Source organism: Purpureocillium lilacinum (assembly GCF_023168085.1).
Source record: "Purpureocillium lilacinum CBS 284.36 DNA, scaffold_3, whole genome shotgun sequence".
Lineage (NCBI taxonomy): Eukaryota > Fungi > Ascomycota > Sordariomycetes > Hypocreales > Ophiocordycipitaceae > Purpureocillium > Purpureocillium lilacinum.
The window spans coordinates 3,253,222-3,266,463 of NW_027072113.1; the positions used below are offsets into that span (position 1 = coordinate 3,253,222).

The following is a 13,242-nucleotide window of genomic DNA, read 5'->3' on the forward strand; positions in this document are numbered from 1 at the left end:
ATGTCTGCCGACGACCAGCAGTTCCTAGACGTGGTATGCAACCCCCCGCCACCCCCTTCACGCCCGACAAGACTGACCTGAGCTCCTACCCCTCCCTTCCAGCTCTCGAGCATCCCCGTCCACCTCCGCAAGTACTCCAACGACGTCGCCGACTTCATCGACCACAACGTCGACCGCGCCGCCGATGTCGTCCGCGAGACGCTCGCCGGGTCGAAATGGATCCCCGACTCTATTCGCCCTAGCCCGCCGGCCCGGCCTCCCGTCGCCGTCATCTCCATGACGCGCTTCGAAAGGGTCCAGGATTGGGTCGCTCGGCACAAGGTCCTGACGGGTGTCGTCATCATCGTCTGCGGCACCGTCGTCTTCAAGGGCTATCAGAAAAGCCGCTGGCTGAGGAAAACGCGGAGGGCGAAGCGCGCCAGAAATGGCGGGCGTACCGAGGTCATCGTCATTGCCGGGTCGCCCACCCTGCCGTTGACCAAGTCGCTGTCGCTTGACATGGAGAGGAGAGGCTTCATCGTCTACGTCGTCTGCAATGCGTCGGAGGATGAGAGCCTAGTGCACGCATACTCCCGGCCGGATGTCCGTCCACTGGCCATCGATACGACAGACGTAGGTCGCCCATCCCGTCATGGAAACCCAACGTACCTAACCCTGCTTCCAGCCGCCCAGCGCCGGAGCCGCCATGGAGCGCTTTGCCGGCTACCTTCAGTCACCACAGGCCCCGGGCCCTCAGATGAAGCCGAATCAGTTGACCCTCAAGTCGGTCATCCTCATCCCCAGCCTACACTACCAGACCTCCCCCATCGCCACCATCCCGCCCTCGAGCTTCGCCGACCTCTTCAACACGCACCTCCTCCAGCCGATCCTCACAATCCAAGCTTTCCTCCCGCTGCTCACCTCGCGTCTGTGTCCCATCGGTGAGAAGTGGGTTCCGCCCAAGGTCCTCGTCTTCACGCCGTCCATCATCTCCTCCATCAACCCACCGTTCCACGCGCCCGAGGCGACCGTCTGCTCCGCGCTCTCCGCCTTCACCGAGGTGCTCACCGCCGAGCTCCGACCCCTCGACATTCCTGTAACACACATGCAGCTGGGCACATTCGACTTTTCCGGATTCGTGCCCACGAGAGCTGCCATCCCGGCGTCAGGCAATCCGCAGGACACCCTCGTCTGGGCAGACGGCGCACGCCACGTCTATGGGCGCAACTTTGTCGCCCAAACCAGCTCCGCCATCTCGGGCGGCCGCATTCGCGGCCTCAAGGGAAGCTCCCTTCGGCGTCTGCACAACACCGTCTTTGACGTGATTGATGGCTCCATCGCCGCCGACTCGGTGCGCGTGGGCCTGGGCGCCAGCGTCTATGGCTTCGTCGGCCGCTGGGTGCCCCGCGGCCTCGTATCTTGGATGATGGGCATCCGCCGGGTGGATGAGCTGTCCGCGTGGAAGTCAAGCTCCTACGAGGGCTCGTCGCGCGAGGAAAGCGAAGATGGCGAAGCGGCGGCTGCTGGTGCGGGCGCGTCGTCTCACGACTTTGTTGCCGTTCCGTCGGAGCGCAACGTGTGGAACTCGGACACGACGGGGAGCAGCCTGTGGGTTCCGTCCACAGCCGAGTCCTCGTAGTTGCCGCCACACAACATACGCACATACACACTCAACAACTCTTCTCCGCGAACGATCGAGTCTACATGGTGCTAATCATGCCGCGTCTCGCTCTCTTGGTACGGGCGCGATACGCAGCGAAACACAGTCACCTCTCATCGAGTTGCTGGAACGCCTCTCTCTCCACATTGGACACTTTTCAGGCTTGATTCTGGTCTTGCTGATGGCGGGCTTGCCGGCGAGCAAAGCTGGGGGTTTCTTCGCCGGTCATTGTATAATATAAATCTCAAGCCGAGTCTTCGCGGCGGGGGCGTATAGGAGCTGCACGCCATCGGCGCAGATCGACCTGAACATGGACCATATGAAGCACATGTGTCTTCTTGAAGGCCTTGGCTCGCTCGTTGTCTCGTAAACGTGTGCCTAGTGCGATGATCAAATGATGCCCTCGAGGGGTCATGTAGTTGTGTAAACGCGCCGCAAAGTCATGAACCTTCTCCGTTCCTCACAGTGAGCACCTTCACGGCTGCGCCGCAGCTATCGGTGAGTTAGCAAGTTTTGACGTTGAAATTTGAGCCCTTTTGCTCTCCTGTATACTACATAGGGGGTATCGCGGAGTAAGAGAAACCTTGCGCCCAAGCCTCTGCTTCCGGCACCATGTTGCGACGCATGTCCACAGCCTCGTCCTCGATATCACAGCTCGGCCCTCCAGGAGCTTCACGATCCGGCTAATGCCCTCTGCCTCGGAAGCGCCTATCCCTCCCACCCCTCCACTTGCCGCCGCCGCCGCCGCCCCCCCTGCCGTGCCGGCCGAACCTGCCCTCGTCGCGATCCCGCTGGCCGTCCCGCATCCTGTGGTCTCCCCTGCCTGCGTTATGCATGCCATCGTCGTCGTCACCCCTCGAAGCCGCGGCGGCAGCGGCAGCGGCAGCGGCAGCCTCGGCGCGGGCCTCCTCCTCCTTCTTCTCGTCCGACTTGAGGGTCGGCTTGTCCAGGTCCTTGCTCCACTTGGGGTGGGAGCCCTGCTTGCAGTCGGGCCCGTCGGGGCAGAAGCCAGCGAGGTAAAAGACGCAGAGCTTCCGACGGACGTGCTTCTTGGAGCAGAGGGGGCCGAGGGGGCAGAAGCCCATGTCGTAGTGGGGGCAGGGCGGGAGGCGCGACGACGGGTCGACGTGCAGGTACAGGCACTCCTCGCCGTTGGAGCAGTAGCCGTTGCGCATGAAGAAGTTGCACTCGGGCATCTTGCGCAGGTTGTACTCGTGCAGGAACTCGCAGTGCTCGCCCTTTTTGCAGAGCCCGCGCAGCCAGTGCTTGCAGACGAGCGAGTTGAGGCCGCCCGACTGGTGCTGCGACTTGCCGCCGGAACCGGAGCCTGACGGCTCAGAGACGTGCCGCTCTGTGCATCTTGTGCCGTTGGGGCATGTGCCCGTCTGATAGGCCTTGCACACGGGGCGGTCGGCCGGCAGGCCGACCTGGTACGTCTGCCGGAGGAAGGGGGAGAAGCGGAAGCTGTATGGTTGCGGCGCGGTATGGTTGAGGATGAGGGAGGCGGCCGAGTCCGCCGGGGACGTCGTCGTCGTGGCCGTGGCTGTCATCGTGGGCACGGTGGCGGCCGGAGCGGGCCTCGAGGGCTAAGAGGGCTTCGAGTTGACGGGATCCGATGGGCTAGGTTTTCCCACCCCGCGTGCTCGTCCTAGCCTGTTCCTCGTCTGTGGAATCGCGAAGGGCTACGCGTTGATCGCTGCAGATGGCGCGTGCTTGGTAGAGATGTTGCGTGGTGCGGCGTGGGTGTTGATGTTGGGCGAAAGACGAGCCGTTCGGCGGTGTTGTGACAGTGGACGAATTTGAGCCGACGTTGGAGAGCTCCAAGCTAGGCGGAAAGCTGGAGATGCCTTTGTCAGCGAGTTTCGGCGCCCGAGCCACCTGGAAGCTGCTGGGTTTCGGCACTGCCTGCCCTGGAGCTGCTGGCCCCTCCGCCGTTGACCTGGGCGGGAAGCTGCTGCGCGCTTGCCCGCTAGCCAGGGGCAATCACCTGACTGACGACTCCGGCAACCAACGTCGCAGAGCATCGGCCAGTCTCGAGATTTCCCACAACCTGGGATTTGCATGCGCCTCCACGTGCCGCGCCCTCGGCCGCAGGGCACGGGGCAGTACAGTATTCCAGATAGGACTGATTTGAGCAAAAGTACGTACAGTACAGTACTACACGGCGCACTGACAACGTCGCGGTGCCTGACTCGGGCATTGTTGGTGGCGGCCCCCCGGGTCTCCCAAACGATGAGCAGGGACGAGCCAACCCTGCTCCCAGCCGAGTTCGCCGGGTTTGGTCCCCGAAGGAATTCAATCGCTGCAAATCCCCCATTGACAGGCAACACTAATTATGTCTTGGCCCGAGCTTGGACTGCAGCCAACACCAACGCCGTTGACGCAAGCCCTCGGGCACCGGCTCCGCGGGCGCGGGCACGGGCCTGGATGGTGGCTCACCTAGCTGCCTATTTCCAGCATCGAACACGCAGGTACCCGAGTTCGAGTCTGATGTATGGCATCTAGGTACTTACTGGTGAGTCTCCTCTCCACCGTAGCAGAGTCTATTTCGTACAGGACAGTGCTGTATCATGAAAGGAGGCCCATTGTCTTCATTAACGCTTCGCTGTTCTGTGATCCCGAATCCCATATCCCAAATTCCAATGCCCAACGCCCTGTCGCCATGTTCTCAAGCAATGTTGTCATCATCGCATCCTGTGCGAGCCAACACGAAACTAGGCGCACATTTTCCCCCGTGACTAGCCCATGCGGGCGCCTGTTCACACCCATTCACTCCCAGAGTCAGTCCAGGTCGGCAAAGGCCCCGTCCTGTTCCCTCTTCTGCCCGTAGCAAAACACGCAGTTGACATAGCGGTGCACCGTGTTGTCGTCCAGGCTCCTCCTGACGTGGCGTGTGAGCTCGCGCCGGTCCGAGGGCGACACGCCGAGCGCCGCCAGGGGCTTCGCGGCCAGCGCGTCCAGCGAGTCGAGCATGACAGTCTTCATGAAGAGCCCTAGCGTCTTGAGGCGCTTGCCGCGCGCCCAGGTCGATATCGGAATCTTCTTGGTCACGCAGCGGATATTGGTGTAGCCGGCGTGCTCCAGCGCCTCTTCCAACCTGGCTGGTCGCAACGGATCGCAGCCAAACGTGCGCAGCCCCTGGGTTGCGGCGTCGTAGAATATCCGCAGCGGGTCGTCGGGGCGCATGCTGCTATCGTCGCATTCGATCTGCGGAATGATTTCTTGAAACTCAACCCAGCCGCCGTTCTTTGTTCGCCTGCATGTCGTCAGCTTGGTTGGCCCTTGCGCGTGCCAAGAGGCTCCCCCGGCACGGGCGACGAACCTGTAAGCAGTTTGTAAGACGCTGTCCAGGTCTTTCAGTATACCCGCCATGCCCCGGAAGTGCACCAAGTCGTATTCCTCGCCGTGGAGCCAGTCGGGCTCCTCGCAGTCGTCGACATACATTCTCACGTTGACGGGGAGCCATCTGGGTTGAATGGCGGACAGGTCTGTGCCCACGACGGTTGCCTCGGGGTACTGCTCGGCCACTGCACTCAGTCAGTCAGTATTTGACCAGAAGATCGCCGCAGACAATAGCGATTCGCGCATACCGTCGATGGCCCAACTGCCTGCAAGAGACATGCGAGGTTAGCGCCATGCATCAATTGGACGGATTGTTCAGCGGTACATACCGATGCCGGTCCCGACGTCGAGGATGTTGGTTGGAGATTGCCCGATGTCTGAATAAAAGAGATGCCCGTCCTATTGTGCGATAGACGTCAGCAACCTGCGTAACGACCGGCAACTTGGGACGGGATTCTCACGGAGAGCTCCATCATCATGGCGTGGTTCGTCTCCTCGCGCTGCTGCTCCTGCCTGTCGTTGGGCAGCGGATAGCGGCCTTTGCGAAAGCCGTGATATCGACGGCCGTGTGACAGCTCGTCCTCGTAGACGCTTTGCGAGAAGGAGGACCAGTCCTCGTAGGAGGCGTCCGATGTGCCGTCGTTTGTCAAATCATCGGCCAGGTCGGCGGGGATAGGGAGTGCCGGGATAAAAAGGCCGTCCTCTTCCGGCGCCGTGTCGTCGACGGTCAGTTCCGTCTCGTCGTCGGAAGGGGACGAGTCCAGCGACACGCCATCGTCGCTGGAACACCAGGTGCTGTCCCCATCGTCATGGCCATCGAAAATGTCCGTCGCGAGCGGCGCGTAGGGTATCATGGCGCAAAGGGAAAGCGAGCATTCTATCGACATGAATGAGCAAGCTGGACGAGCGCCAGTGACCGGGCGTTGATGGGGAGGTATGTGCCGCGAGACGCCGCGCCAGCCGGCTGCTGTGTATAAGTGCGCTTCAAGGGGCTGCGCCTGACTTACCCAAGAGTTGGCCCTTGGCTTCCCATGCACGGCTCCGCGTGAATAGAGCGCAGCAGAGTACTGTATGGGAAGAAAAATGCGCCCAGATGATGCGATTGAGTGGCGCCTTCGGTCGCCCGCTTCGATGCCGCCGCAAACTCTCGCGCAGTCGTGTACGACAAGTATATGCCGGCCCCGGATCGTCCGCAGGTAATTGGCCCTGCAACGGCACTGCACCCCAGCAGCAGGCAGCGACAGCTCAAGCGCAACCGGGCGTGGTGTTGCAGGCGCCAGAAGACGGACCGTGCTGCGACGCCGCACGCGGGTGGTAGAGTGAATGGACGGAGTCGAGCGTGCGAGCCATGAATACAATACAAAAGAGGCGGGGCTCGCGTCAGACGGCGGGACGGAGAGGTGAGAGAGAACCTGGCCGCTGGTCGGCGGTCTCACTTTTTGGCTCCTTCTCGCCCGGGCGAGCGCTGATTGCGGCGGCTTCCTCCCCAGTGCTTCCTTCCTTGCGCGCATTTGGACGTGAGACGGCGACCTCGCCGTTCCCGCCGCAGACAGGGGGGTCGGGGTCCCTGGGCCTCTCACTGGGCATGTTTTCCTCTGCCCAGCTGCTAGCGCTCATCCTTTGTACCGCCGACTCTCGCGCCGCGAGTCAACTCTCCCGCGACTGTCACCGTCCTCTTCTACCCGCCATCTACCTACCGCCTCTCACACTCTTGCAAAAGCCAGCTCTGTCTGGGCACCGGCCGTGGCGCCGTGTCTTCAGCGGCCGTGCCGTGTCAACGCGCCCGAGTCTCTTGTCCCACTGGGTGTGCCCAAGGGGGTGATGTCTCACCCCTCGCACCGTCACTCGTCCACCTCGTCCAGCCGAGAAACGGTGGCGCTCTCATGGGCCGGCCCGTCTGGGGGGGCCTTGCCAGGCCGGGGGGCCCAGATGCTGGGAAACTCCACACGGCCGAGAGGACATGGAGGCGTCCGGAATCATCCGCCACTGGATGGCCGTCCGACCCTGCCGTGGGCTCGTCGATCTGCAGAAATGTACAAAACTGACCAAGTACCAATCAGTACCTCGTCGTCTCGTATGGAGTACGGGAGAGACATCCGAGGGCACGTACTGGAACGATGGACACACTGGGCTTCGCGGGTTGACACTGAATATCACGGCGGCACCGAGCTCAGTATAGCCTCACCAGCCAGCCTCGGTCGACACTTTCACCCGCCAAGGCCCTTTCGGGCGCTGGCAAAAAAGCAATTCTCCAGTCCAGGATACCCTGCCTGCATCTTCTTCCCTCTCGTCTCATCCCTCTCTACCCATCGACCCTGTCCGCCCCAACTCGTTTCTGATAGACTGCTCGCCTTGTGAAATCCTCTCGGGGTTTGGGGTAGTTGCCCATCTCCCTCACGGTGCGCCACTCCGGGTCGAGCCCCCATTTGACGAAGAATTCGGTCAGGTCCTGTTGGGCAAGGTCTGACGCCTCGCACATAAACCAGTGTTTCTTGTCGGCGTCGCTTGCCTGCACCCGTGCTCGACGGGAGCGCTTGTGCAGGCGATGGTAGAATTCGTTGCCGAACACCTCCCGCAACTGTTCGAACATTACGAGCCGAACCGGCAACGGCTCGTACGTATACGGGTCGACCACGACGTCGTCTTCAATGTCGAACACCCTCCTTCGTGACGTGAGATACTCCTGTGCAGAGCGCCATTCGTCAGCCGTCCCATGCTTCCTCTCATGCTCTGGTATCTCAGGGAGGACCCGGCGGGTCGCGAGTGCATATATATCGGCAGAAATGTTCTTCACTGCACCCCAGCTCCACGTGTCTACGTGCTGGCGTTGACGACCGAGCTCGTGCCAGATCGTCCACGACCTCACGAGGTAGGCGCTGGACCACATCTCGTGCGCCCAATACTTGCTCAGTGCGACGCGGTAATCCTGCGCGCTCGCCCTGGCCAAGTAATCCCATTTCCCGTGGACGACCATCGGTCGCAGGGGGCTAGGCATGTCCCTCGGGTTTATGATCCAGCCGGTGCTGTGAAGCCCGCTGATGGCGTCTTGCGCCTCGACGATGTCCTTGTACGTACGAAGCAGTGCCTGCTGATCGTGGGACGGATCCTCCGCTGCTGCCCTGGCTGACTCCGCGAGGCCTGTGAGGATGATCCTCTCGCCAGATAACTCTGCAAAAGGCACGGTCGTCTCCTTCAGCATCTCTTCCCACTCTTCGATTGTTGTTATCTCTTCTCGGAAGAACGGAAACGGTTGAGCAGCTTCTCCCTCGATCGTGACCTTGATGGCTCGCGGTGGCTTCTCGCCAGCCCCATGAGTGTAGCGGATGTACATGATGCCGCCCTCCTTGCTGGTCACGGAAATCTCGTCCTGGTCTTTGCCGAACGGATGGCTCTCTAATTCCAACGGCAACGTTTCCTCTGGCCGCAAGGGATCGATCAGGCCAGGGGTGCCGACAAGTATGTCCAGCATTGGCCCACGCTCCGGACTGCGTTTGTTGACTTTGACATGGACCGCGTTCCCCGGGTTGAGGTAGAAGCCGGTTGGCATGAAATCAGCCCATAAATGCGCCTGCCTCAGGCGATCCCGCTCGCCTTCTGCGTCCGGGAGGGCCGCCACGGATATCGTGCGCGGTTGCCGGAACTTGTGCGAATTCGTCTGCCTGTACGAGACACTCTCCCACCTTACCATTGTCTCCACCCTCTTGAGAACCCCAAGTCGTCCAGTGTTTCGATCCCTTGCGTAGGCTGTCACGGTGATTGGGAAACTGGATCCCCGCGACGAAGAGCGTATCGCTGACAGAACGGCCTGGCCCGTCAAATTTGTATTGGGCTTCACGTCGTCGACTTCCCACAGCCTCGCAGAGTACTTCACGTGCTCGTCGGCATCGACTGGGTTCAGATCGATCGACTTCATGCTCCCCGCGTCGGCCACAATCCGGTCTGCCACTTGAGTGCCGTTGTAAAAGACCGTGAGTGTCACGGCACGCTCTCCCCAGCCGTAGCTCGTCAAGGTGGTGTTGACCTTGACAGTAAGCGTTGGACCGGCTGCGCGGCCGTCTCGTGAGCCACGGCCCTCGGCTCCCAAGGCCGTAAAGAGCAATGAGATTCCCAGCACGCCCCAGTACATGTTCAAAACGCTTCGAATATAGACAGAGATCGGTGGATGATGATCTGCTTCCGGTGCAGACGCTTCTAGTCTCCTTATATATATAGTCTCTATGTGCCAAAGCAGCTGATGAAACTCCATATTTTGAACGCAATTAAGTATCTGTCCAACAGTAATTATGCGACTTAAGGCTCAATAAACACTGATTGTGATACAGAAAATTGCTCGTGGGGTTAAGACAGAGACGTTAATGCCCCGGCTGAGGTTACACGATCCTTAACATCACGCGTTCTCAGTGGGGAAACAAGGCTCTACAGTACGAAGTATATCAAGCCTGAGATGGCCTTCAAGTCGTTACGGCTGTGGCGAGATGAGCTGTCGAGGGCCGGTGGCGCATGTTACTGAAGTTATGAGGCACCGTAAGCCACATCCAGCATATGAAATTCTTGACGAGCCTGGATCAGCTGTCAAGCCCATCCCACCTGCTTGTTCAAGCTCCACAGGAATTTTTGAAGGACACATGTCAATTGTTGGACACCGCACTCACCGAAAGCTAAGGACGGAACTTGCTTTAATCATTACGCAATCGAATGTAACGCATCAAAGCTTATGGGCTTCCTCATGCTCTTGCCCAGACAAATCCTCGTGCAAAAATCACCTTTGTCAGAAAGCGTGGCCAGGGGCGATTCCCTCTCTTTCTGTTCCGTGCCCCTGAAGATGGATTATGAAGGTTCATCTTCGATGTAGTCCTTGGTAGCCAGGGCCCGATGTCCTCAACGATCGTAATGGTCTAGCACCACTGTGTGTTACTAGATCCCTTATGCATAATTGTATATAGACCTGCAGTGATAATTCATATCTTCAGCATATACTAGACGCATGCCAAGATCAACATCGTCTAGGCTGCCTATAACAATTCGAACAACCGAGCGGGTGCGCATCTTCGGGGAATATCAGCAACCGAGTCAAACATGTGATTTAACGGCCGGGGGGAACATCATGCAGCAGACACTTGCCACTCGACGCCACGCTGTCATTCGAACCAGACTTTCAGCCTGCCACTTCCCACGGTGACTCAGTGGCCAACGCATCTGGCACGCAGCCTATAGCCCCATGGAGCCTCGGTGGCTGCCATGTGCTGCTCTTCCTCCTTGCCTTTTTGCGCAAGCTCTCACCAGCCATGGCTACCAGGTTTAGGCTAGCGAGTGATTCTAGAATGGTATTCGAAGGATCTCCGGCCTCTGGCACTTTTGAAAGGTGATGAAACGTCCGAACGCCCGTAGTGGCGCTCTGGGACACAAACAGACATCGGACATGCCTGTAGGGTCAGGGGCTCCCCAACAGGCTGACCGAGTAACGACCGGGCACTGCCTGAACGACAATGCAACAAATGGCATGAGGCTGTAGGACACAGGCGGAGGATTCCGCCACACCGGCCACGGTCAAACCCCCCTGTGTCCAGTTCCGAGAAAAATTTCACCGTCACCATGCCATAGACAGGGTTTTGGCATATACTATTTCCAAAAGTACACTGCGGCCTGTTACGATACAAACGTGTCCTTTTTTGTATCTCTTGTTACCTGCCATCACTGCCTCGTCTAGATTAGGGGGATATCTGTCGGGTCTTTAAAGGAAAGGCCGCTGCATCGCCGTGGTGCCGCTGGCCCGCTGGCATTGGCAAGCATCCAAGACCAGCTACTACGGCAGTGATCGTCAGTGGCTTTCTGTCATGATGTAAAGACTGCGTGTATGTCGCCAAGGTCGGTCGACATGTGCCAAAGTACATGCCGCGAGACGTGACCGACCGTCGCAAAACGCAGGTTCTGGCCCGCCAACAACAAATACTTACAACTTTGCCAGTGCACAGCCTGGGGAGAAAGCCATCGAATTATGCAGAGTCGTGTGTTCATACATTTTGTAGCAGGCTGTGTATGAATGGCGCAAAACGACACCCTGGTTCCGTGGGAGCAGGCGGCGCTTTACGCTGCGCCACAAAGCGCAGATGATACAACCGTGAAACTCTGGGGACCCGACGCGGGCGAATACATGGATTGCGCTGGTCAACATGCCAAGCGCGTCTGATACGCCGCAAACGAGAGGCGCGAATACGAGTCCCCGAGGTGTGACGGCGGCAAGGACCTGCTTGGGTAGGTCAAGCCTTTCCACTGTTCCACCCAGCCATACGACATTACCTCCAGGCGTTCCTGGGCTCAGGTAGCATCGCCGCATGCATCCTCGCCAAACTATTCGTCTCACACTATAGTGTAGGACAGCTCTGGCTTACTCCCATTCTTCAACGCAAAGGGCGCTGAGGATGCTCAAGTCGCTCAGCTTCGGCCAGCAAATCTATCGATGAGGCTTCAGCCTTGGGTATCAACTCCAGCGACCGACTCATGTGTCTGCGCTCATCTATACTGGTACACGTCCTCATTGAATCCGCAAAGCGTATACAAGGAGCCGGTCCAGGTATTGAAGTGGGCCGCATATTGTCAAAGGTTCGCTCAGGTCGGGCTAGCCGGCATGATGCATCGCATGGGCAAGCGGTCCAAGAAACGCCAGATCATGTTCCCCCTTCCGGCATTCGAGAGTCCGAGACTACTAGGTACTAGAGGGACCCATGGGCAGCGAGCAGAAGATGGCTGGAGCCTGTGTGCTGTCTCTGAGCGAGGCCGTCAGGTAGCTCCTGCCACGACTCCTGGGCATCATATAGTACATGATGATGATCATATAAGGAAGGCGCGCGGACCTCGGAGGTGGCGATGTTGTCGAGGGAAGGCACGCACATGATGTATTGGGCAGGTGCGGACTATGAAGTACCAGTTTGGCAAGTACAGTACCTGGAAAGTAGGCACCGTGCAAGAGGCATCTGCTTGGACAGCTACCACCTAGACAAGTACCTGCCGTCGTGGCCTGTGACTCCGAAGCCGCAAGTGACAAGAGTCCTCAGAGGCATGCAATGCCAAGATTGCGCCTTCCTGCGCACTTGTGCTCGAGAAGCAATCGCCTCATGCACATCATGCCCGCCATTCCCCAACCGTTGAGGGGAGTGAGTGAGGCATCACTCCTCCAGATTCTTGGCTTGACTACGACATTGGCCTCAGCACCCCCTCATCCACCAGAGTCAGTGAAGACCCAAGCTCTCACCACGGACAGCAGTCCCACCGCATCCTTGTCTATACCGAGGGGCCCCTTTGTTTGCGGCAGATCAAGGATCTCACGAAGCGACGAGAACGAAGCCGCTATTATATCCGAGCCGACGTTGCGAAGGCAGCGGTGCATCGACTAGGGAAGAGCCGCGCGGCCGCGACGCCCCCGTCGCGATGGCTCAAACTACGTGCGGTCCGATCCGCTTGACGGCACTTGCGAGTGTCCCTTTGAGCACTTTCGCAAGTCCTCACGAGTCAAGATACCAGGCTTTATGTCTCGAGCGTCTGCATGCTGAGGACGACAGAACCCGTCTTCTGTGAGAAAGCATCTTCAATCGCGACGTTCACTGAGGTGGGCTGTGCCAGTCCAGAGATTGCTGCGATCCCAACCTCGAGCTGGTCTGAGCCTCAAGGGTCAAGGCTACCCGCCGCGCTGCTTTGCCGAGCTCAACCCCGGCTCAATCTTCACCACCCATCGCCGGCCTCGGTGTTGCGCGGTTCTTTCGCCCGATGACAATGGCAGGCACGAGATGCCATCGGGCAAGCCACGCCCGCCGCCGCAACGTTCCGATGGCGAAAGACCAGCCTCATCCTATTGGACGTCCCCTGGCATAGTCTTTTTGCGGCGTCGCACCGCTGATATTGGCTGCCAAATATGGGCCGGGTTCGGACGATGGTGTTTGCAGATTCTTTCATCCGTTGCGCCGATTCATGCTGGCTGTCGATTGCTTCCTTACTGCTCAGTAGCTCTCGGTGTCACGGACCATGCTCGCAATGGGTCAGATATGGAGCCTGGACAGGAGCCAACCCCGGAGCCACGACTCACAAACTTCGGTTCGACCGCCAGTAGGCTCGAGGAGATGCCATGCATCGGGCCGATGCCGACGGCGTGAATGTGTCGCCCGGATTGCTCAGACGCTTCTAGGGCCGAGATGGGAAGGAATTGTACAGTTGCGAAGCAGAACCAGTTGAAGACAAAAGGGCGCTCACAGGCAGAGCGCCAGGATCTT

The 13,242-nt window shown here is 59.2% G+C and overlaps 4 protein-coding genes across 4 annotated transcripts; 1 reads left to right on the top strand and 3 right to left on the bottom strand.

The window, feature by feature from the left end:
• On the top strand, positions 1-1,618 carry PLICBS_004559 (uncharacterized protein; the record flags this gene model as incomplete). The annotated part of the gene is made up of 3 exons (XM_018326089.2): positions 1-33; positions 103-612; positions 665-1,618. 3 exons carry the CDS (start codon positions 1-3, stop codon positions 1,616-1,618), a joined length of 1,497 nt encoding a protein of 498 aa, XP_018175841.2.
• Positions 1,619-2,322: 704 nt separating this feature from the next.
• PLICBS_004560 (RNA-binding component of cleavage and polyadenylation factor) lies at positions 2,323-3,189 on the bottom strand (the record flags this gene model as incomplete). The annotated part of the gene is made up of 1 exon (XM_018326088.2): positions 2,323-3,189. The coding sequence occupies one exon, from the start codon at positions 3,187-3,189 to the stop codon at positions 2,323-2,325; it is 867 nt and encodes a 288-aa protein (XP_018175840.2).
• Positions 3,190-4,420: 1,231 nt separating this feature from the next.
• On the bottom strand, positions 4,421-5,835 carry PLICBS_004561 (uncharacterized protein; the record flags this gene model as incomplete). The annotated part of the gene is made up of 4 exons (XM_065600543.1): positions 4,421-5,166; positions 5,230-5,247; positions 5,311-5,380; positions 5,443-5,835. The coding sequence occupies 4 exons, from the start codon at positions 5,833-5,835 to the stop codon at positions 4,421-4,423; spliced, it is 1,227 nt and encodes a 408-aa protein (XP_065456615.1).
• A 1,448-nt stretch (positions 5,836-7,283) lies between these two features.
• PLICBS_004562 (uncharacterized protein) lies at positions 7,284-9,107 on the bottom strand (the record flags this gene model as incomplete). Its single annotated transcript, XM_018326085.1, has 1 exon — positions 7,284-9,107. One exon carries the CDS (start codon positions 9,105-9,107, stop codon positions 7,284-7,286), a length of 1,824 nt encoding a protein of 607 aa, XP_018175837.1.
• Between the last annotated feature and the right edge of the window lie 4,135 nt (positions 9,108-13,242).